Genomic DNA, 22,810 nt, shown 5'->3' with positions numbered 1-22,810 from the left:
GCCAACCTGGCGGAGGGCAGGGCAGGCAGAGACCCCACAGGACTAGCCTTTGGGGACAGCAGCCCCACTTGAGGTCTGCCTAGGCTGGGCGGAAGTCGGGGAGCTGCACAGCCAGTTTCTGCAGCATCTGCAGATGCTCCCTGGCTCTGACCCGAGGAGGGAGGCCAGGCAGGGGTCTGGGAGCGGTGCCTGGTGGGTGTGCCTGGGCTGGGGTCCCCCAGCAGCAGTGCTTCACCAGGGGCTGGTGGGGGGCTGAGGGCTAGGGAAGCAGGTTAAGAGGCAGTGGCGGTGCGTCTGGTTCACTCAGCCCTGGTCTCTAAGCATCAGCTCAGAAAAGCCGCTGAAAAACTCCTCCAAAAAGAGACCCCCACCTCCCATCCCTGTTTGGCCACACTTGGGGAGGGAGGGGTGCCAGCTGACCCACACTTGTGTGGCATCGCCCTGGCACCCCATCTGGAGTCCCCCCCTGCCATCACAGGATGGGCACTGGGGTGGGGGCTGTGGAGAGGTGGCCAGGGGCCACTGGCCTGGCATAGTTGGGCTGCATGGCCTCCGTGGGCTCCAAGAGGTGGGCAGTCTGATCTGGAGGTGCAGGGGCTGTGCCCCCCAAGACCTGGTGCAGCATCAGCCAGGCGCCAGGCAAGGCTGCAGGACAGAAGGGAGGTGGTCCTGGCCGCCCCCGGCCTCTCCTCCCTCTCTCAGGCTGCTCTGGCCTCCCTGGCTTCCAAGATGCCCTGCAGGCTCCAGGGCCACGCTCCCTAAGCAGTTCCAGGCAGGAACAGGTCTGCTGAGGGACAGGTCAGATACAGCTGGCCGGGGCAAGGCAGCAGCACAGTGGGGAGGGGGGGCGGGGGGAGGGCCAGGGAGCAGGTGCAGTCCATGAAAGGGGGGCAGTACTTGGGGCAAGAGGAGAAGTCACCTCAGTCTCTCCAGCTCAGTCCAGCAGCACAGGGCAGTGCCTGTGGGTCCTCACAAACACCTCCTGGGGTCGGGGGAACTGCATGGGCAGTGGATAGCAGAGGCCCATGCTGGGCTCCAGCCTGGATCTGGCCAGTCAAGCCCCGTGCACCCTGAGGCCCAGCAGGTCTCAGGAGCCTGGTGCACCAGCCTGGTTGGTGGATACAGTGTCCCCTGCCTGTGGGCTCCACCAACATCCCTTACCTGGCCCCTGTGGGGGAGGCTGCAGGCAGAGCCCTCAGGGTGCACACCACTTCCATGCCAGCTGCCTCCATGAAATGGGACCCCCGGGCTCCAGCCAGACGGAGTGGTCAGGCTGGAGGCAGCAGCTCACGCCCCATGGTTCCCCAGGCCCTATACCCTGGGCCGAGTCCTTACAGCCCTGGGAGGGTTGGGGAAAGGATGGGACAGGACCCTGCTGAGTCCCCAGCCAGCCTCCTCTCCCATAGAAGTTCAGGAACTGGATGATTGCTAGGGGTGGGTCTCAGTGACTTGACTCCTTTGCGCATGCCCCTGGATGGGATCTACCAGGGGCTCCAGGGCAACAGGGCCCAGGGGGTGGTGCAGGGTGCTGCAGGAAGCTGGTTCCCAGGGTCTCGGGGTCAAGGGCAGTGGCTTCTTGGGCTGGGGCCTGTGCAACAGCAGTTAAGTGCCTCTTGCTCTGTGCTGGCAAGATCTGGGCTGGGGTGGGAGGGTGGCCAGGTCCTCAGTTTCCCCATAGACACTTCCAACACCCACCTCCAGAAATACCAGCAGGACAGGATTCACTGGGAAGGAGTCAAGATGTTCTTATTAAATATTTTTTATTAGAGGGTCGGACTGGCAAAGAAAAAGATGTCAAAAAGGTTTTCTGCTCTAAGTTAAATACATTTTCAAATCTCACATGGAATCAAGCATCAGAAGAAAGCAGCAGATGCTGGTGGCTTCATCAGTGAGGTCACAGATGTGACATGGCCACTGAACCCTTAGTCCTGGGAGCCAAGAGGACAGCTTGGCTGTGACCCACATGCCCACACATGCCTGACACCCACCATAGCATCAGCAGCCTTGACTGCCCAAAGGTCATGATGACAAGCCGGAGCCACCAACACACACAGACGTTGGAAGGTTTTGGGGGGGGAAACAAAACAGAAGGAAAAGCTGTTATTAGGCACACCCACTCCAGCCCAGCCAAGCAACCGCCACCTCCAGGGACCGATGGGAAGGCTTGGCGGTGGCCCAAGAGCCAGGTCAGGGTCTCAAGGCAGCCCCACCTGTGTCCTACAAAGTGGGCTGGCCGAGCTTTGGGAGAACCATGTGGCTTCGTTGGTATGCCCAACATGTGGGGTCTTGGGCCTCACATGTGTCTGGTTCTGACAGCTAAACGTGTGGGTTCAGTGGGGCTCTTGCAAATGCCCCCAAAAAATCGTCTGTCATATCTACAAAACTCAAATGGTGTCATGAACTAGCCAGAAGCCGCTGAGGCAGCTTCTCCCTGTCCAGCCAGACGATAAAGCAGCGAGGCCAGCACAAACCACCTCTTCAGGGAGGCCGTGAGCGTGAGCTCCCGCACACGAACGAGCACACGACAGACACAGACGGTCTGTAGCCTGAGACATTCAGAACTGGAAACAGCTAGAATGTAAAATGCTGAAGCAGCACTCATCTGGCGCACTCTCTGATTCCTGGCTTCAAAAACCTCACAGCTGCAGTCCCTGATGACCGCTGGGGGACAGTTGACAAACAGGACTGTCCTGTCCCATCGTGGAGGCTTCCTTTCTAAGGGGAAACCTGCATGTTGACCTTGAGACGCAGGTTCTGATGATTAAAGTCCACGGACCCCCTCCCTGCTCGGGGGCACGGCCCAGGGCGCTCAGACCGTGGGGCCGCCACGAGGGGACTCTGCGCATCTCCGCTCCCCTAAAGCTTCCAACAGCAATATTACGAAAAACGATCTTGCCAATTCTGAAGTCACATTAAAAAAATTTTTAATAAAAAGATTACGATTTGCTGCCAGCTGGAAAATATGATGTCATTCCACATTTGTAAGCTGTGCTACTGGCACAGTATGATTTTAAAAGATGCTATATCGTAGAAAAATAATTGTGCAATTCAATAAAATGCATGTCGTTCAGCTTCTCAATTTAGAACTGAACATTTAAACCAATTATAGTGTCCTTTTTCCCCATAAATAGTTATTTGCTGTGTCTCCACATGATTTGAGAACACTTTCAACAGTTAATTCCGATATTGATATTCGGATCAAGTAATATTGATGTTTTGGATCAAGTAAAATTGATGTTACTTGATATTCAAGTAATTTCATAAAAAGCATTAGTAAAATCAGTTTGGTGCTGTAAAGGCAAATCAATTTAAGCACATGACAACATGGCACTCCTTTATGACAGAATTGTCCAGAAAACTGAACAAAGAACTCAGGTATCTTAAAAAACATGACAAATAACTTAACATCACCACATACAACCCCCGTAGAAAGACAGCTGACACCACGTGTGACCAGCAGCCTGCTGGCACGGAGCCGCAGCCCGGCTTCTCAGCGGATCACGGTCACGTGGGAAGCTGCTACCGTGCCCAGGTCCGTCTTGGACGGGTAGACCACCTTCAGACGGCCCTCCTCGTCCACCACGCGGACCTGCTCCACCACCAGGGGGGAGTGCGCGTCTTTCTCAGCTTGGGAACTCGTTCTGGGAGCCGCAAGTTGTCCCGAAATTGCATCAGCTTCAGTGTCTGAGAGTGAGCCTTCCTCTTTATTTTCCAAGGTGTATTTGTTGAGTTCCGCCATTTTCTGCAAATGGAAAATAACTCTTTAACCTGGAGATCAGATGGACCCGAGAAGACTGCTGCAAGAGGCAGCCATACACAGGGCGGTGGGGACAGAAGACGCCTCCATCACAGCCGGCAGACGCCAGGACGAGCCCGCAGGACTCACCAGAATGAGGGCGTCCATGATGTCTTTGCATATCTGCAGACTAGTAGCACTTGTCACTTCCAAAAACAAATCAGAAGTTGTTTTCTTAATCTTAGAAAGAAATCAGAAAGATTTCAGAAAAAAATAAAGTTATCAAAAGTAGCCATCAGCAATTGCAATTCTTAATCTGAAAAAACCTCGTAAAATGTCACCCAAACCAAGACTGTCACCTTCCTACAAAGAGACACAAACTGGAATGCTGCCCACGTGGTAAGTCCCGGGGCAGTGCCAAGTGCGAGCAGGGGTGCACGCTCTGAAGGCCAATGCAGCCTGGCTTAGGGTCTGTGCTTCTATTGCGCAGAGGGAGGGGCCTGCACAGGGGACAGACACCTGGTCTACTCTGCATGGGAAACAGCCTCCAAGACACACAGACATTCACAGACGTGGCCCTACCTTCGTCTTCTCACTGTTTGTTATTGGTGGGAAAGAAATCACATCACCATCAGCATCCACAAGGCAAGGGTAATTTTCTTTTCCATCCAGTAAGTGAAGGTATCTGTGTGGAGCAAAATAACCATAGGCAGAGCTACAGAAAACATACCTAAAGCATAAACTGGACAAATCAAAGTTGTTTAGACAAAGTGTGCGTGAGATCAGAGGCACGTTTAACAAGCTTACAAGAAGCCTGTGTTTACTCGGGGCGGCAAGAGGCTTCTGTGTAATGAAGGCAGGTCCAGGGACCTCCACTGGGCACTGACCCCAGCCACCCACAATCTGACACACGCGGTGGGTGTGACTGTGCGATTTCCCATCGTTAATGGGCAATGTTTCCTCCTCTCTTGTGCGTCTCTCTTGTCTGTGCTTGGGCACGCCAGGAGGGCCACCCTCCCGTGAGATGACACAAAACCTGCATTCCTGGATCTCTGAAGCAGGGGCCACCTTCCCACAGGTCCGAGCCCAGGGCCCGTCTAGATAACAGGCTGATCTAACAGCATTTCCTCTGACCCCACGCAAGAACCCGACAGGAGAGTGAAAAAAGTGTGGGGAGATGCCTTTTCTTTCTGTTTTTCACACCTGCAACAAGTTTCAGGTTTGAGGGATGTTAGGAGCTTCCTAAGGGGCCTGAGTTAAGGAAATGGAGGATGGCCTGTCATGATTGCCTGAGCGTGCACCCGCGGGCCCGCAGGGGTCCTGGCCGCGCCCCCCACCCAGGAGGGATGCGCAGACTGACCTGTGCAGGCCCGAGACGTTCTGCCTCTTCTTCTGCTTCCTGTGCTCCTCGGCCTCCTGCTGCAACTGCCGCACCAGGTCCTTGGCCTTGACTTCTCTCCGCCCCAAGGGGATGATCTAGGGGTAGAAACCTCAGTTAGCTCGTAAGAAAACAAACTTGCATTAGGCTCACAGCCACAAAACACGCTGTCCTTCCATTTGCTCTGGCTTCACCACTGATCCCTCTCAACTCTCTCCTCCATTAACCTGCATGACAGGGAGAGGCGTCCGAGAGCTGGCAATTCTCCGAGCGGAGAGCAAGCTGACCAAGGATGGAGCCTGCCCTCCACGTCACACGTGAACACGCTTTGCCTTCGGACGTCCCCTCAGGGTTCCGAATGCCTGAACACCCAAGCACGTTCCAAGCTGAGCTTAACCTTGAGCCTGCCCTGCACACAACTGCGTTTCCAAGGTGAGCCGAGGAGGAGGGCCAGGGAAGCCACTGGCACAGGTCAGGTCAGGAGCACAGCCCAGCAGTGAGGTCCAGGCAGCGGCTGCTGGACACCTGCCACGCCCACGGACCTCGGTGCGCTGTACAGGCCAGGGGCAGGACAGCAAAGGAACAACTCACACTGAAGTCAGCCCCATATTAGGGGTTTTGCAATTGGGATATAAACCACAATTTTTGGCTAAAAGTTACTGAGTAAATGAAGAAAATCACTTTCAAATCCTCTGATGAGTTTGCTTTCAAAAGTAACTGTAAACATGGACTGTTTTATTATTACCATTATTATTTTTTTTGGTGAGGAAGACTGGCCCTGAGCTAACATCTGTTGCCAATCTTCCTTTTTGTTTGAGGAAGATTGTTGCTGAGCTAACATCTGTTGCCAACTGTCTTCTACTTTATGTGGGACACCACCACAGCACGGCTTGACAAGCAGTGCTAGGGCCATGCCTGGGATCTGAACCTGCGAACCGTGGGCCGCTGAGGCGGAGCATGTGAACTTAACCACTACATCACTGGCCGGCCCGTTTTATCATTCTACTTATGTACTTGCTAGGAGCAGTGTCAGATTCTACTCTAAAATGCTCCGAGGCAATCCTTAGCATGTGTATTTTTTTGAAAAACACCAAAGGAACACCTCAAATCCCAAACACAGGCAGGGATGTGCGGGTCACCTTGAGGTCCTGCGGCGGGCGAGTGGTGTACAGCAGAGGCCCTCGGACAGCACTGAGGTCGTGAGTCGCGATGGTGGCCGCCGTTCTCTTCTCACAAAGGTCCTCGTGGAGCTTCGTCTGCAACACAGAGCAAAGGAGAGCGAAGCTGGGGGGCCGGGGTCCAGCGAGGTGCCAGGCACATCGCAGGCGGGAGCACCCCCTGCGTGCCCCCCGCCACCCGCAGCCTCTCCCCTCCGCCTCCAAGCTGAATATTTATCGTGTGGAACCATCATCGGAAAACCATTTTATCTGTCTATCAGCAGGATTTCTTCTTTCTCTCCCTCTAGAACACAACGTTTGACACTTCTAAGGATCTGCCCTGAACTAAAATTTCTGACCGACTAAACAAAAGTGCAACTGAAAAAGAAGACTCCTCCCAAACACCGATCTCTGAGCTCCAAACGCCGGGCGTGAGCTGCGTGCTTCCTGCCGGAGCGCAGGATCCTGAGACACAGCGGAGGAAACTCCAGAAGCCACCTCCACCCCGGGGGCCGCACTTGGGGGTTTTTCCCACGTGCAAAGATGTGCTTTTTATTTTAAAAGCTGGACAGACCTCACAGAAAAACAAATTAGGAAGCACATCTAGCTAAAAACTAAACAAAAACTGAACAGTTCACTTAAGAACATGCTGGCAAGACTTGACAATTTTAACGCTGTCTTCTATGAAACTAAATGTGTAATTTAATACAGAAATAGAAAAACCCCCAAAATCTCAGAAATTGGAGGAACACTGATTTCCCATCGCAACAAATCTGTGTTCAGAAACAAGGCTCCACTGTCAGGGCAACGCGGGGAGCAGCAGGCGGCGGTGAGGCCCCGACGGCGCCGCCCACACACACGTTGTCTGCGGGAGGCGCTCGCAGCTCGTGAGGTGCGTCGGCTGCGTGCTCGCCCCGTGTGTCCAGGGCCAGGGTGATGGGCCTCATGGAGCGCTCCAGATCTAGGTCCGTCAGGCCCACCGCGCAGACTCCTGTCTTCCTCACTAACCCCAGGAGCCCCCTCTTGCAGGTGAGGAAACTGAGGCATGCAGAAGTGATAGGCCAAGGCCACCCGGCCCCCCCTCCCCACCCCTGTCTGCTGGCCACATGGACCCACCTGGGAGGTGAGGAACCGCTTGAGCGCGCTGCCGGCGTGCAGGTCCATGCCCCTCACAACGGCGCCCACGAGGAACGGCCGGACGTCCCTGACCTCGGGGCTCACCCTGACTGTCAGCGGGGCGGGGCTCTCGGAGACGTGCAGGACCCTGAGCAGCAGCCTGCCGGCCCCGTCCGCGTCCTCCTCCCCGGCCTCGCCGCTCTCCTTCTTCTTCCTCTCCCGCCGCCTCCTGCGGCCCTCCTCCTTCTCCGGGCCCTCGGCCTTGCCCTTGCCGCGCCCGCCCCCGCGGCCTCCCACACGCAGGTACTCCAGGATGGACCTGGTCTGGCAGCCGCTGACCATCTTCTCCAGGCGCCTGTCCTTCAGCTTGTTGCCTCGGAAGTTGATCTCCTTGAGCTTGGGGCAGTCGGCCAGCTCGGCCGGGATCTCACTGAGCTGGTTGTTGGAGAGGTCCAGTGTCTGCAAGAGAGACGGAGAACACGTCAGACTCCTGGCACTTTGGCCTGGCCAGGGACAGGCCTGAGTGCCTGTCACTCAGCGAGAGCCCTGCTGCCCGTCAGTCGCAGCATGCCCCTCGGCCACTTCGGCCATGACATGGCAAGACCTGCTTTCCTGTTGCCGCATGCCCTGTGCCCACCTGCGGGTCTGAGCCGCCCCCCACCCCTCCCAGCTCTGTACCAGCACCGCCAATGTCCGCAATCACAGTGGCTCCGCGAAGGGAGAGGAGGCAGCGAGGGTGACTAACGGTCTCTGCGAGGCACTGCTCTTATTCTTCCTGCTCACTGCACGGCCCCAGAGGGACCGGCCACAGTGCCTTTGCAGACGGACAGGCAGGCTTGAGACAAGGACAGGGGACTGTCGGGTTATGAACAACTTAAGTACTTCAGATGAGAGATCGGTTCCCCACAAAATGACGCTAAGCTTTTTAAGTTAAACGAGCTAAAAAGAACACATTACTCTTCCTGTTGAAACGTGAGGTCGTCAGCAACGCCGCACACAATGCTCTCGTACTTTGTGTGCAACAAAATGGTGACCTGGCTTCAGTACTGGGATGGGTTCTCAGCCCTTCACAGGACCCGGGAAAAGGGCACAGGGCACTGCTGTCTGTGCCACAGAGGCTCACAAGGGGCCAGCCCGGTGGTGTAGTAGTCAAGTTCACGCTCTGCTTCGGCGACCTGGGATTCACAGGTTTGGATCCCAGGCACAAACCTAGCACAGCTCGTCAAGCCACCCTGTGGCCAGCATCCTACATAAAAGAGAGGAAGACCGGCACAGATGTTAGCTCAGCAACAATCTTCCTCAGGCAAAAAGAGGGCTGGCAATGGATGTCAGCTCAGGGCCAATCTTCCTCAAAGAAAAAGAGGAGGCTCATGAAATCCTACAGCCCATGTGAAAGAACCTTCTATCAGCATTATCGACTGGACTTTGACAAAACATGCTGCTGGTGTCAGTATCACTGATGTCATGAAGACAAGCAAAGCAGCACCTTACATGGTCACGGTGTCTTTCTCGGAGCCACAGGGGTAGGATGAGGGACACCAAGGTGAGCTGTCTGATTCCGGACACTGATGGGACTATGTCCACAGTGGGTGGGGTCCCTGCTGGGCAGGGTCTTCTGCCTTCCCTCCTCACCTGGTTGGGAGAGGACAGGCCCCTCCCAGGAGGCCGCCCAGCCACTGCCCCCTTCTCTGGTCTTTTCCCAGCATGACTGTCCCAGGGGCAGCATTTCGGACAGTGTGTAAATGGCTTCTTTCTCATTCTCCTCCCAGGCCAGGGGAAGCTCTGGACTGGCTCTGCTCGGTGCTGTGAAGACCTGACACAGGGCTTGGGGGCTAACTGGGTGGCCTTGGAGGACACCTTATTACCTGGTTTGGTTGGAGCGGAGACACACATTTGGAAAGCGAGGCAGCAAGGGGCAGCAGGGGACTCCCGACCGGCCGCAGCTCGGGGAGAGCTCTGGGTGGACGTAGCCCACCTGGACCACACCTGGCGTCCAAGTGACGGCACAGCAGGCAGGCCCTCTGCGCACACTCACAGCAAAGCAGGTGCGCACACTTGGTCTTCGTGGCCTGAGTCCTGGTCCCGACTGGGGATTTGACAGGCCCTGAGACCTACCACACTCGGGCCACAGAGGGTGGTAGATTTTATCATGAACTGAAAAAGGGGGAAAGGGCTCTGACTATTCAAAAGATGCATCTGCTTTGGCTAGTATAGTGGATGATTTTAATGGAATTTCACAGACTCCAAGTGATGAAGGAAATTCAAAAGGCATCTGTTTGTTTGGAATCCTCTGGCTCAATCAGGCTGCTGAGAGGCCGGGAGAGAAGAGTGGAGAAGGGGGCGTCACCACAGACTTGGTCTTCATTCAAACCACCAGCTCCACATGAGCCAAGGGGGCCGTGGGTAACACCATTCCACACAATTGTCACCGTTTATGCTTCTCCAGGCCCTCCTCCAATCTTAAGGCAGGACCAGACAGGGTAGGGTACATGGACCATCTGGTGGCCCTTCCAGGCCTCCCCGTGCCCCACCGCTGGCACTTGGCAGCTCTTCCCACCAAGAGGCAGAGCCTGTTGCCTCCCCTGGGGTCTGGGCTGGCCTCCTGACGTGCTAGGAACTGGCAGCCACAGTGCCAGTGCCATGGCTCAGAGCCCAGGTTTGCAGAGCCCACACACTGCTCTCTCAAAAGCCCACCTCCAGCATTAGAACCCTCCTGGGCAGGCCTGCTAGACCAGATGTCCCCATGTGGACACATGAGCCCGGCTTAGGCCAAAAGAATGGGGTCACCCGACCGCCTGCTCAGAGGCTTGTGAGCAAAGATGTCAAGGTCAGGTTTGGGGAGGTCTGTACACAGCTCCCCCGTACACACCAGCTTTGGGGTCTCCTGTACTGTCCAAAGGGGCTTTGGCCAAACAGCTTGAGAACGCCACTGGGGTAACCCTCATGGCTGCATGGAAACACGGCCAGCCGGGTGATGGACTGTGTCTGCCTCCACGCTGAGAAACCTGGAACAGCGGCAGAGGAAGAGCCGGTGAGGAGGGGAGGGCAGGGAGGGGGCGGGGGGGGGCTGGGAGGGGGCAGGGGAGGGGAGGGGAGGGCAGGGATGGGGCAGAGGAGGGGAGAGGCGGGCTGGGATGGGGCAGAGGAGGGGAGGGGCGGGCTGGGATGGGGCGGGGGGGGGCGGGATGGGATGGGGCAGGGGAGGGGGGGGCCGGGATGGGGCAGGGGCTGTGCCTCACTGGTTCCCAGCCCCAACCAGAGCAGCTTTAGGCCAGCAGCCTGGTGACTGGTGACGTCTCCACAGAGGACAAAGGTGCCAGGGTATCGGGGGGGATCTTCTCTCAGGAGCAACAATCACCAAATAACGGGCTTTTCAGAGCAGCAGTGGCGGGAGCCACGTGCCACATGTGGCCGCTCAGGACCTGTGCTTGGGCCCTGTGGGAATATAAATGTGGGAGGAGGGAGGCAGGCAGCAGGGGCAGGGTTCTAGGGGTGCCAAGCCTCAGATGATGGAGTCCTGTAAAAAGGCAGAGACCTCCAACGGGACTGCAAGCTGGTCCCTACAGCAAAACCAGCTCAACCTGGCACTGAGCAGCCAGAGCAGCAGCTTCAACCGAGTGTGAGTTCACATGTCCACCGGGAACGCTGACGGCAGCCGGGAGTCTCAGGAGAGGCCCTGGGGCGAGAGGTCATGCCAGCACTGAGTTTAAACTACGCCAGAGGGCCAGAGGGTTAAGCACTCACTTCTGCGGGGGAAGCTGTGTTTGGCTTATGCGCTCCCACCCAGAAAGGCGAGGACGCGCATCAGTGCTGAAGGGGGAAGGAAGTGCACGTGGAGGGAGCTGCTGCGTTAACTGCAGTTGCCTGGACCTGACACACAGCAGACGCGTTTCTCTCCTCCCTGCAGGTAACAGACGCGCTCGTGAAGTGGGGTCGGTCCCTGCCCCTAGACTGTGAGCGGCCTGCCTTATGGGAATGTCACCCTCGCATGGGACGAGCTGCTGGGGAAGGGACCCTAAATTCCAGGTTGAGAGAACCTGAGACAAAACGCTCCCCTCTGGAGGTGTGTAAGGAACCTCCTTCGTTCTAGCAGGCGATGCCAGGTGGTGGCTGCTGAGGGGACCTGGACTCTGCCTGGACACCTGAGTGAGCCCCGCTACCTCCAGCAGCAATGAGAAAATAAGATTGAGGGAGGATTTTTTTTACTTCAATGTCTCTTATCAGTGGAAGAAAGGTTTCACCTCCAAAGTTTAACTTCTCTGCGAAGCTTGACTACAGGAGGAGTCCCATATGTGAGCAACACTGGGTGACCTGAGTGGGCACAACTCCTGGCAGGAAGTGGGGAAATCCTGGATGCTATAGTCTCTTAGCTGGCTGCCGTGCTGTGCTGGCCCATTTCAGAAGTTTAGGGGAACATGTATCTTGTCCATCCCTCCGTCAGTCCAATGGGCAGTGCCATGGGTCTGGGCAACAGTCACTTAAAACGCAGGCGGCAGTGACATGAGGGTGTCGCCCATCCTTGGCCCACCACAGCCCTGGCAGTTGGGCCCAACCGGTCACAGAAGCCTGGTGCAAGAAGGTATGCAAGTGGGGAGAAGCCCACTCCAGCCTCTCTTGGGTCTCCCCCAGAGAGCAAGCCATGTGGAATGGGTCAGAGGCCAAGACGCTGATGAAGCCAGGCTCCCCACAGGCAGAGGTAACTGAGTAGTGAAGGAAAGCACAGCATCTCTTCAGCTTCATTGTCCCAGGTGGCTGGTGTGGGGCAGAAGGTCAGGCCTTCACAGCTGCGAGGTCTGGGGCCAGCACCTGGCGGCAGCTCCCTGGGGAGAGGGCCAAGCAGAGGTCTGTGTGCTGTTACTTTGGTGGCCCCTAGAGAACCAGGCCTCCAGGTATTCACATCCTTGTGTGATGTCTCCCACCAATCTGTACTGGGCTCTACTTCATTAATTGACAGGATGCAGTGAAAGTGAGAGAGTGCTCATTCCAGGTCTATGCTATAAGGCCTAACAGCTTCTGCTTTCGTGCTCTGAGGACCCCTGAGCTGCCACCTAAGAAGTCAGACTATGCTGCTGGGGAAGGAGAGGTCCCCAGATGACATGGAGAGAGAGAAGCCCAGCCACCCCAGCATTCCAGCTTAGCCCACGGCCTGCTGAACGCAGCCGCATGAGTGATCGACAGCAGGACAGTGGACCGTGGAGCTGAGCCAGCCCAGGATGGAGAATGCTACCAAACAAAACGACTGCTGTTGTTGGAAGCCACAGAGTTCTGGAGCGGTAATGCAGCCCTGGATGACCCACAGAAGCCATCGCCTCTCCCTCCACCGGCACTATGGCCATCCTCACAGTTCTCTCACAGATGAGGAGACAGGTGCGGAGCCCACGGCACTGCACGAGATGCTGAGCTGAAACCCACACTTCCTGCTTCTGAGCCCAATTTTCTCCCCTCTAAGCTGTCTTCCCACAGCACCAGGAAGGACAAGGAATACCTCTGTACCGCAAACTCCAGCGTGTGTGTGGCAATGTTGCTTCACACAGTTTTAGCAGTCATTCCTCATGGAGGCATCATTTTAGAAAAGGCCCCCAAAAGGACATCCAAGCCCAAAAGGGATTCCAAGTAGCTCTTGCAGGACACGCTCCAAAAAACAGGTCTCTTCACGTGAAAGAGAGCAGATGGGAGTCTACAGACGGTGAACAGAACGGACCAGGAGACGGGGACTGAGCAAGGGAGACATTCTCTTTGACCTGAACGAGGGTTTTTTGGACACAATAAAGGCGACGGATGGCTTTACAGAGTGGGTACGAGAGAGAGTAGTCCAGAGCATCAAGACAAAACAACACAACTTGAATACTGGTAAGACATTACGGATTTGAAGAGAACCGTAATAACTGATGGTACACTCCCATGATGCTACATTAAGAGACACATCTGGCACATCAACCTTCTGAAAAACCAAAAGATCATGGGGGAAGTTGAAGTAGAAAGCGTCATACATCACGTGTCATGCCCCTCGCCTTAGAGGGACACCTACAGCCCTGGACGACCAGGGCATCCCAGGGAGCCATCCCTCATAGCTTCCTCCTGGAAATGCCAGCACAACTCATTCTGCAGTGCTCTCATCTATTTCTCTTAACTACAAACATACACATGCTTGTATACATACATCTTTACACAGACAGAGACATATTTGTAAAAGGAGTTGGTAATACCTTAAGAGTAATTTCCGCTGCAGATAGATCAGTTGCTAAATTGTATACACATTCTATTGCTTAAAGTCTGTATAAAAGAACGAAAAACTGGAGAAAGAAGAAATACAGGCCTTTTTTTTTTGCTGAGGGAGATTCGCCCTGAGCTAACATCTGTGCCAGTCTTCCTTATTTTGTATGCGGGTCGCTGCCACAGCATGGCTGTCAACAAGTGATGTAGGTCAGCGCCTGGGAACCAAGCCCCGGCTGCGAAAACAGAGCGTGCCAAACTTAACCACTAGGCCACGGTGCTGGCCCAAGCCTGCCTTTTGAAGAATGAAAAGGGAAGATGCAGGGGAAAGAGCATTGAACAGGAACCTACTAACTTGATTTAGGCCGTTTCTCTGTGACTTCCATGCTCCACCTCTTACTCAACAGAGTTAAAGAGCGCCTATTATGAGCCAAGCCTTATGCTGGGGCCTGGGGACCTAAGACGAATAAGTAAGAGGTCCACAGACAATGTCATCTAGAGGAAGCCCCAAATTATTTGCTGTTTACTTTCGGCAACCCCATCTTGCCTCCTGTAAAACAGGAATACTAACTCCTACCTTAGAAGACTGTTGTTAGGGTTAAGTAAAATATCACATATGAAATCACATTGTGGGCATTATGCAAATTCTAGTCATTTCACATCTTCATGCCTTGTCCGGGTGGCCCCACACACAGGGCTCACACACTCATTTCAAAAATACTTGGAGATAAACTATCTAGACATGAGTCCCTGCTGTTGACCTGCTTCCAACCTGAGAGAGAAGCCAAGTTGGCTAAGAATTACGAAACAGTGGTTACGTGGGAAAGTCCAGTTGGGAACAGCCTAGCGCGAGTGGAGAGAACCACCCGAGGATGTAGGCCACGTTAGTGGGAGGGGAAAGGGGGTAGGGAGGGCTTCCCAGAGGTGCTGACACTGGCGCTGGCTCTTCCCGGCCAGTAGAGACTTCCCAGGCCCGTCCCCGTGGGACGTCCCCGGGACGGCTCAGCACCGGGAGGAGCTCCCTAGCCGCGACTACGCCAGGCCCCGCCCCGCCCGCGCCGGGCAGCCCCGCTGACCTTGAGCGAGGCCAGGTGGGCAATGTCAGGGCTGAGCTCTCGGAGGCAGTTGTCGGCGGCCGCCAGTTCGCTGAGCAGGGGCAGCGCGCCGGGGCGGAAGAGCGCGGCGGGGAAGGAGTCCAGGCAGTTGCCGGTGAGGTTGAGGGTCTGCAGGCGCGGGGCGCAGCGCGCCAGGTCGGCGGGCAGCTCGCGTAGCCGGTTGCCGCTGAGATTGAGGCTCTGCAGCTGCGGGAGGCCCGGCGGGTCGGCGGGGCCCAGGCCCTGGCCCGGCGGCAGCGCCTCCAGCGCGTTGCCCGACAGGTCGAGCACGCGCAGCGCGGGCAGCGGGCCGAGCTCGGGGCTCAGGCCGGGCCCCAGCGCGTTGCGCCGCAGCACCAGGCTGTGCAGCTGCGGGAGGCCCTGCGCCAGGCCCGGCCCCGGCTCGCGCAGGCTCCCGCAGCCGCTCACCTCCAGGTAGTGCAGCAGCGGCAGGGTGAAGAGCCGCGGCGGCAGCCGCCCGCCCGCCGCCCGCACCCGCTCTTCCAGCCCGGGCCCGGTCAGCAGCAGCTCCCGCCGCCGCTCCCGCTCCGCCAGCTCCAGCTCGGGCCAGGGCTCCGACACCGCCGCCGCCGCCATCGCGCCGCCGCTTCCGCAGCCACTCCCGGCGTGTTTCCGGGGCACCCTCGCGTCACTTCCTGCCAAGGCCGGAAGGGGCCATAGAGAACACGCTCGGACGCTAGAGCGCCACAGCGAGTGCCACAGAGGAGCGGGTCTTCCCCCAAATGGGGCCGTGGGGCGGGGTTGGGAGGTTCGTTCCATTCCAAGTCTCGTCAGCCCCGAGCTCGGGAATCCGCGGGACCGCTCCCTCCTGACCTGGCCTTGACCCCTTGCCTCTGATCCCCTCCCCTAGACGGAGCCCGCCTTCCTGGCCGGTGAAACGCGCGGATCCGTGCTCAGGTGGAGAAGGGGATTAGAGAAAGCCCCGCCCTGCACCTGCTGTTTCCCAGGAGCCTGAGCCCGAAATAACCCGGATGCCAGAGCGGGGCGTTTAGGGGCGTGCTCGGCCGCCTTCAATACCCGATCAAGCTCCCCTAGTAATTTTCCGTGCGCTGCCCTCCTCTCCTGCGCTGGCGTGAACGCCCAGCTGCCCTGCTGTGTTCAGGGTCGGGTTCGCTCTCTCATCACGATGATCTTGGGTTAAATCTTCCTTGCGTTTTTTTCTTTTTTTAAAGATTGGCACCTGGGCTAACAACTGTTGCCAACTTTTTTTTCTTTTTCTGCTTTATCTGTGTGTCTTTTTGCTTGCTCAGTTTCTCCAGAATAGATTTTTGGGGAAGAGTCCAACAGTTCATGCTATTATATGCCATTTTGACAGGCTTTGAGAATATTCATAGTTTGATAGTAGCCAACACTGGAAACGACCCAACTGTCCACCAACAGAAGAGTGATAAGTCAGTTGTGAGACATTTATCAAAATGGACGGCCCCATTGAGAAGTGCTAAGCTACACACAACAGCATGAATGCCTATCAGGATGGTGACATAGAGGGAAAAAGCGGATCACAGAAGAACGCATCTAGTATGATTCCATTTGCGTAGCTTAACACGTCAGACTGAAGATTATATTACTTAGGGTTACCTTCATATGTGGTAAATCTATGAAGACAACCCAGTGTCGATACATTATTCCCGAAAAGCGGAGCTGAACTTACTGTCTCTAAGGCCTCGTGTCGACCGTGCAACTGAGTCGTAAGTGATTCATTTTTCTGGAGCCCAACTAACATCTCTGAGCCGACTTCGTGACCCTGTAGGGGTCAGCTTTTGCGGTGGTGACGTTGGCCAAAAAGCAACTGTGAACTCCCAGGGCTCTCCAACAGTACACGGCGACAGCCATTCCCTCGGCGTGGTGGCTGTGTCGGCTGCGGCGCCACGTCCTCACCGTCGGGGCCCTGGCTGCGGGGACTCCCCTCTGGTGCCACTGTGCTCTCACGGCAGAGGGAAGGGACAAGATGGGCAGGGCGACTCCCTCAAGCACTGGGGACGCTTCTGCGTGTTGATCCGTCATGTCCGCTCGTGTGCAGGGGCCGAGGGACCACACCACGAGCTCGCACATGGGGCGGGGGCCTGTGCTGCCTCCAGGACACAAGGCGAGAACAAGTGCGAACCTATAGCAGGAGCCTCCACAGATACTGAGGGAAAAAGCTTTAGAACCACAGTCTTAGGGCTGGAGGGAACCTCAGACTTGAATCCTCTCGCTGCTTCCCCTGCCAGGAGCATCTCTCCTTCATCCCAGACTCGGCTCTTCCACCCCAGCTGAGCCCTGCCGATGACAGACCCACCCTCTTCCCGAGGCAGCTCTGTTGGAAAGTGCATCCCTCTGATAAGCCCCAATCTCGCTCTCCCTCACCCCAGCTGGTTCTCGTTCTGCCCTCAGCACACCTCATCCCCCCGCCTCATGACAGCCTGGCACAGACGCTGCTGGCTGCCTGACTTGCAGCCGTGGCATCCTTCTCACTCCCAGAAGGCTGTGTTTAGGTGGTATTTGCCCTGCCCCAAGGGAAGAATCAGGGTTGGTCATGGAAATCCTCTTTGCCAACATTTATTCTAAGGAAAGACTGTGACATCGACCTGGTCAATAAGATAAAAGGGGATGTTTGCTAGGGGCTCCTGGGAAATTTTTCCTCCCTGAGAAAAGAGAGGCATGTGAAGTGAAGGCTATCTCTTATCCACGTTTGTTTTGGCTCAGCACACCAGACTGTAGAATGTGATGCTTGGTGCTGCAGCAGCTATCTTGTGACGATGAGGAAAGACATCACCAAATCAGTAAGAGAAAGGAGCAGAAATGTGGAAGGAGCCTGGATCATTTCCAGTGGTTTTACTGTTGTTCAGGTATTTTTAAATTTTTGAAAATTTAAGTTATACACTGAATTAGCATTGCTAATCTAACAAGGTGACATGCGCTATGTTCAGAAAGTGTTCTTGTATATCTACCTAATCCTCAAGAGAAGAAAGAAAGTGCTAATCAACAAAGCACAGCTTCTGTTGCAAGAATAATCCTTATTCTGGTCAAAGACTTTTTGATCAAGTGGAAGACGATAAGGCTGGTTTTGAAAGCAATGCAGTAACCTGGCCATGGAGTCTCTGAGGGCTCATGATTACCCGAAGCCTAGGACACACCGGAAATATTTCCTTTGAAACAAAAAACACATCTCATTATCATTATAAATGATAACAGTCCATGTGCAAATCCCAAAATGTTCACAACATCCTCTCTGAATTATCATCCCCCCCCACCTGCTAGTGTAGAATGAAAAAGAGCATTTTGGGCACCTAGTACAATTTTACAAAAATACACCATGACTCAGAGATGGCCCATTGATATGTTTTGTCTTTTAAGATTGAACTTTAAAAAAGATAAAATATTATTGTATCACTTAAAAATGTTTATTATTAATTGTATTTTCCACTTGTATAGTTTAATTTGTTTTTAATATTTTAATTAGTTTTACCTGCTAATATTTTATTTGCTAATTGAATGATTAATTATATTTAATCTTTACCTTTATGAATTTATGGTTCATTTGATGTTTTGTAATATGTTTATAACATATTTTAAATGCATTGGATATTAAGTTGCCTTAACATTTTATCATATGAATTACAAACTATTTTCAGTAAAAATACTGTATTTATGTGAAAAGATGCTGAAATGCTGGTATTGTTTCTTTCTCTGGTATTGCCATCACTAGTCCCTGTTAAACTTCTTCTGAATATCTTCCAGGCTGGGGGACCTTTTTGAAATGTGATACAAACATCAGGCACGTCATGTTCTGGTGTTTATGGTGGACAGAATAATGGCTCCAGAGACGTCCATGTCCTGACTCCCAGAACCTGTGAAGATATTAGGTTTGAGGGCAAAGGGGAATTAAGGCTGCAGATGGGATTAAGATTGATAGTGACCTTGAGATGGGAGATTCTCCTGTGGGCCCAGTGCAGTCACAAGGGTCCTTAAAAGTAGGAGAGGGAAGGAAGACAGGGAACCGGAGAGAAGGCAGCCTGGAGAGCTGGCCCTCTGTTGCTGGCTTTGAACACGGAGGAAGGGGCTCAGTGCTAAGGAAAGTGGGCAGCCTCTAGAAACTGGGAAAGGCGAGGATTCTCCCTGCAGCCTCCAGAGGGCAGGCAGCCCGCCGACACTGCGGTTGTAGCCCGGTCGCCTCTGTCAGGCTTCTGACGTACAGATGCGAGCTAACATGTCGTGGTTTAGAAGCCACTAAGCTCGTGATAATTTGTCACAGCAGCAACAGAAAACTAATGTAGTAGCATGTTCTGAAATTATTTACATATTTCCCTTCACACTTTAAAAACCAGGCTAGAGAGCTGCTTGTTCCTTTCCTCGTGACATGTAGGAATGCTCTCTGTGTCTTTGGACGCATTCTTCGTGGGGTAAGTGTGGTCAGTGCGTCCTCCCAGTTTCTCATTTCTTTAAGGTGTCTTCGGATGCACAGATGTTCATAATTTTAGGAGGTTTTTGATGACTGTTTCAATCTCTTCACTTGTGGTTGGTCTATGCAGGTTCTCTGTTTCTTCTTGATTCAGTTTTGGGAGGTTGTGAGTCTAAGAATTTATCCATTTCAGATGTTCATAATTTTATATTCATAACTTCAGAAAGTGTTCTTGTATATCTGCCTAATCCCCAGGAGAAGTCAGACGATCGATCTGTCTTTTACAGTCATCTTTTTTGTGTCTTTTAAAATAGATCTTTAATTCAAGAACAGAAAGAAATAGTCACATATTTTTCCAGTTGAAAGTTTTAAAGGTTTGCTTTGTACATTGACGTCTAGAATCTACCTGGAGCTGACGTTTTGTATTTCAGGTGAGATAAGGATCCTATTTGGCTTTTCCACAGGGATAATAATTTTCTTTCCAGACCATAGATCTCTGTCCTAATCAAAAATCCACATAGATGTGGACCCATTTCTCTGGGAGGGGAAATCCCTTCTTGTCCCCTTCTTTCTTTCTCCCTTTCTTTTTCCCTCTCATTTTTCTTCTTCTCTCTTCCTTCTCAGTGCACTGGGCACTCTTTTGTGTAAAACTTAAAATTATTTTATTCAAGTTTCACAAAAACTGCTGTTGGGATTTTGATTTTTGATATTAGTCAAAAATCTAAAAACATGGAATGTTTCTGTCTTAGCTACAGGCCATGCACATTTTTGTTAGATTTATTTATGTGCTTTATAGTCATTGCTGCCATTGAAAATTACTTCTTGCTGGTGCATAAAAATGCAACTGATTTTTTTTTTTCAGATTTTATTTTTTCCTTTTTCTCCCCAAAGCCCCCCGGTACACAGTTGTATATTTTAGTTGTGGATCCTTCTATCTGTGGCATGCGAGACGCCGCCTCAGCATGGTCTGATGAATGGTGCCATGTCCGCGCCCAGGACTTGAACCAGCGAAACCCTGGGCCGCCAAAGCAGAGTGCACGAACTTAACCACTCGGCCATGGGGCCAGCCCAATGCAACTGATTTTTGTATAATGATCTTATGTCACCTATTAGTTTTAACAATTTTTCTAAAGATTCTTTTGAGTTTTCTAGTCATTCAAATCATTCTACAATCAATGAGAGTTTTGTTTCACCTTCCCAATCTTTGTGGCTTTATTTTTCTTGTCTTATTTCCTCTCTCTTCTTGTCTACTTCATTTTCTTGTCTTATTATGTGTTGTCTCATCTTGGCTAGAAAATCCAAAACAATACTAAATAGAAGAGATGGCAGTGAGCATCCTCATCGTATTCTTGATTTTCAAGAACATGCGTCTGACGCTTCCTCACCTGGAATAATACTGCTGTGGACATAGTCTTACCCGTTCACCTTTTCCTCCTACTTCCAGTTCACTAACAGGCTTTTCGTGGTTGAGTTTAGTGCAGATTTCTCCCTTCCTTTGAGTATTTGCACAGCTTTTCTCATTAGTCCATCAATGTGGTGAAGTGCATCTGTAGATCGTCCTGCACTGAGAGGTCATCGGACCTTCTGCTTCTGGTCAAGATTCAGTAACAGGGACCGAATTTACCCTCTAGCAGGAACGATAAAAACAGATGTGAGAAATAGAGGAAACAACAGTTTTCAAGACCCTGGACACCAGGTAACAGAAGAGAATGGTGCCTAGGAGATGGGAAACCAACCGGGTGAGCCCTGCTGAGCTCCCTGCCTCGGGAGCCTCTGGGCTGTGGAGCGGGGAGGGGAGCCGGGCGGAGCCGGCAGCCTCCCTGAGCTGGGGAGACACAGCCCAGAGCGGGGAGACCGAGGCTGCCCGGATCAGAGAACAGAGTAGCTGTAGCGCCATGCTGAGCGCTAGCCGCTCTGCCCTACACGGTCCTCCCTACTCGTGGAATAGGACAAATGTTACACTGTGCTTCCTGTGGGACAACCAAGATCTGTTAAACTGTGAGACCTGAGAAAAGGAATTCCTCTGTGTTCTCAAGATGTTTGAGACCCTCAAGTAACAGAGACAGGGCCTCTGACCTATATTTCTATGAGAAATAGTATAAGGTATGTGGGAGAAGGTACGTTTTCTTGGCATGGTCAGAACAAGTGTACTATGTAATTGTGTCTGGTTTATATTGAAATATCCAAGAGTACCACCTGATGCTGCTGGATGGAGCCATACGGGGCCCAGCGGTTCAATTAACGTTCTAGAAGCTAACAAACGGCCGGTCATACTGATATTGGTGATCAGGTATTTTGAGAGGTGGAATTAATGCCTCTGAGGACACTATCCCGGCAGAGGAGAGTTGGCCTGAAGTCTTACTTAGCCTTGATGAATGATCGTTGATTATGGGTCTCAGTCGCTCGGCCGATGAAAACCAGAAAGGGCAGAGAGCTGCAGACTGGGGGGGCAAACGAGCTGTGAAGTTGGCACAAAATGACAAGGATCAATGGTCATGCCAGTGTCCTTCACGGAGCCCTAATCCTTAATTGCCTTGTTATCCAGTCTGTCGATTTTTTTGTGTCTTGTTTAAAAAGTTCTCCATCCCAAGGTTGCAGAGATGCTCTCTGTTTTCTTCCGTGGCTTCACAGTTTCTAAAGCTTTATGGTTTTAGGTTTTGTCTTTAGCTCTTTGTTTCTTGAGGGGTAATTTCATCCTTGGATATGGTGCAGTTTTGGACAGGGGTTCAACTTAATTTTCTTCCGCATGATGAGCCAGTCTTCCTACTAAACGCTCCATCCTTTCCTGTGGTGTCGCTTTGGTCACATATCAAGTTCCACATGGTGGCAGCCAGCAGTCTCCGAGATGCCCCCAAGGACCCCCCTCCTGTGGTTATGCCCTCTGTAACCCCTCCGCGTTGAGCAGCGCTGACCTGTGTCCCCAACAGGCTACTGCAGAAGTGACAGAGCATGACCTCTAGGACCAGGCCTTAAGAGACATTGTGGCTTCCATCTTGGTCTTGGCCACTCGCCCTGGGGGAATCAGCCACCATGTTGTGACATTGAGGGGACACCCAAGCAGCCCTGTGGAGAGGCTCCCACAGCAGGGGACTGAGGTCCCCAGCCACCAGCCAGTACTGCCTTGCCAGCCACGTGAGGGCCTCTTGGAACTGGATCCTCCCACTCCCTCCGGCTTTCAGAGGATGCAGCTGAGGGGAGAAAATGATCCCCAGGTGTGCCCCTGGGAGACCCTACAAGAAACAGGCAGACACAGCTCATCCAGCATCAACCAGCTCCTGGGGTCCCAGTCCAAGGCCGGCCCATGGCCCTCCGCTCCAAGCCTGGAGCACCACCCGCCCAAGGTGATGATGGCAGGGACCCGGGGTCGGTGGCCTCCCTACCTCTGCAGCCCCAGGCCCACAAGGGTCTCCCTCTGCACAAAGCTCTGCCGACTGAAACAAAGCGTCCAGGTAAATGTCAGTGAAGGAGTTTATTCAATAATCAAGGGGAGGAACTGGAGCCCCGGGAAACAGCTCGACAGAATGCTCTAATGGAAGTGCTCCGAGGTGTGTGGGTTCAAGTGCAGCTTATACATCTTACAAACAGTATATGTGCAGAAAAAAATGTACAACTAAATTTCATATGTGTCAAAAGGCGTAGGGTACATCTGGTTTTTCTCTAGTTTGTATATTAAAGATAACATAAAGAAGGATTTCTTGGTTATGCATCAAAGTT

At 53.3% G+C, this 22,810-nt stretch overlaps 1 protein-coding gene and 1 long non-coding RNA gene across 2 annotated transcripts; one reads left to right on the top strand and one right to left on the bottom strand.

Moving 5' to 3' along the window:
* Positions 1-1,743: 1,743 nt before the first annotated feature.
* LRRC47 (leucine rich repeat containing 47) lies at positions 1,744-22,781 on the bottom strand. The gene is made up of 7 exons (XM_070604662.1): positions 14,677-22,781; positions 7,388-7,846; positions 6,254-6,370; positions 5,097-5,212; positions 4,319-4,421; positions 3,887-3,976; positions 1,744-3,742 (listed from the first exon to the last, which is right to left on the bottom strand). The coding sequence occupies exons 1-7, from the start codon at positions 15,472-15,474 to the stop codon at positions 3,491-3,493; spliced, it is 1,935 nt and encodes a 644-aa protein (XP_070460763.1). The 5' UTR covers positions 15,475-22,781; the 3' UTR covers positions 1,744-3,490.
* On the top strand, positions 10,287-14,227 carry LOC139081037 (uncharacterized). The gene is made up of 2 exons (XR_011535980.1): positions 10,287-10,418; positions 11,295-14,227. It is a non-coding gene; the product is annotated as an uncharacterized lncRNA (long non-coding RNA).
* Positions 22,782-22,810: the final 29 nt, after the last annotated feature.

Source organism: Equus przewalskii, chromosome 2, assembly GCF_037783145.1.
Source record: "Equus przewalskii isolate Varuska chromosome 2, EquPr2, whole genome shotgun sequence".
In the NCBI taxonomy this organism is placed as follows: Eukaryota; Metazoa; Chordata; class Mammalia; order Perissodactyla; family Equidae; genus Equus; species Equus przewalskii.
This window is presented reverse-complemented; position numbering and strand designations above follow the sequence as displayed.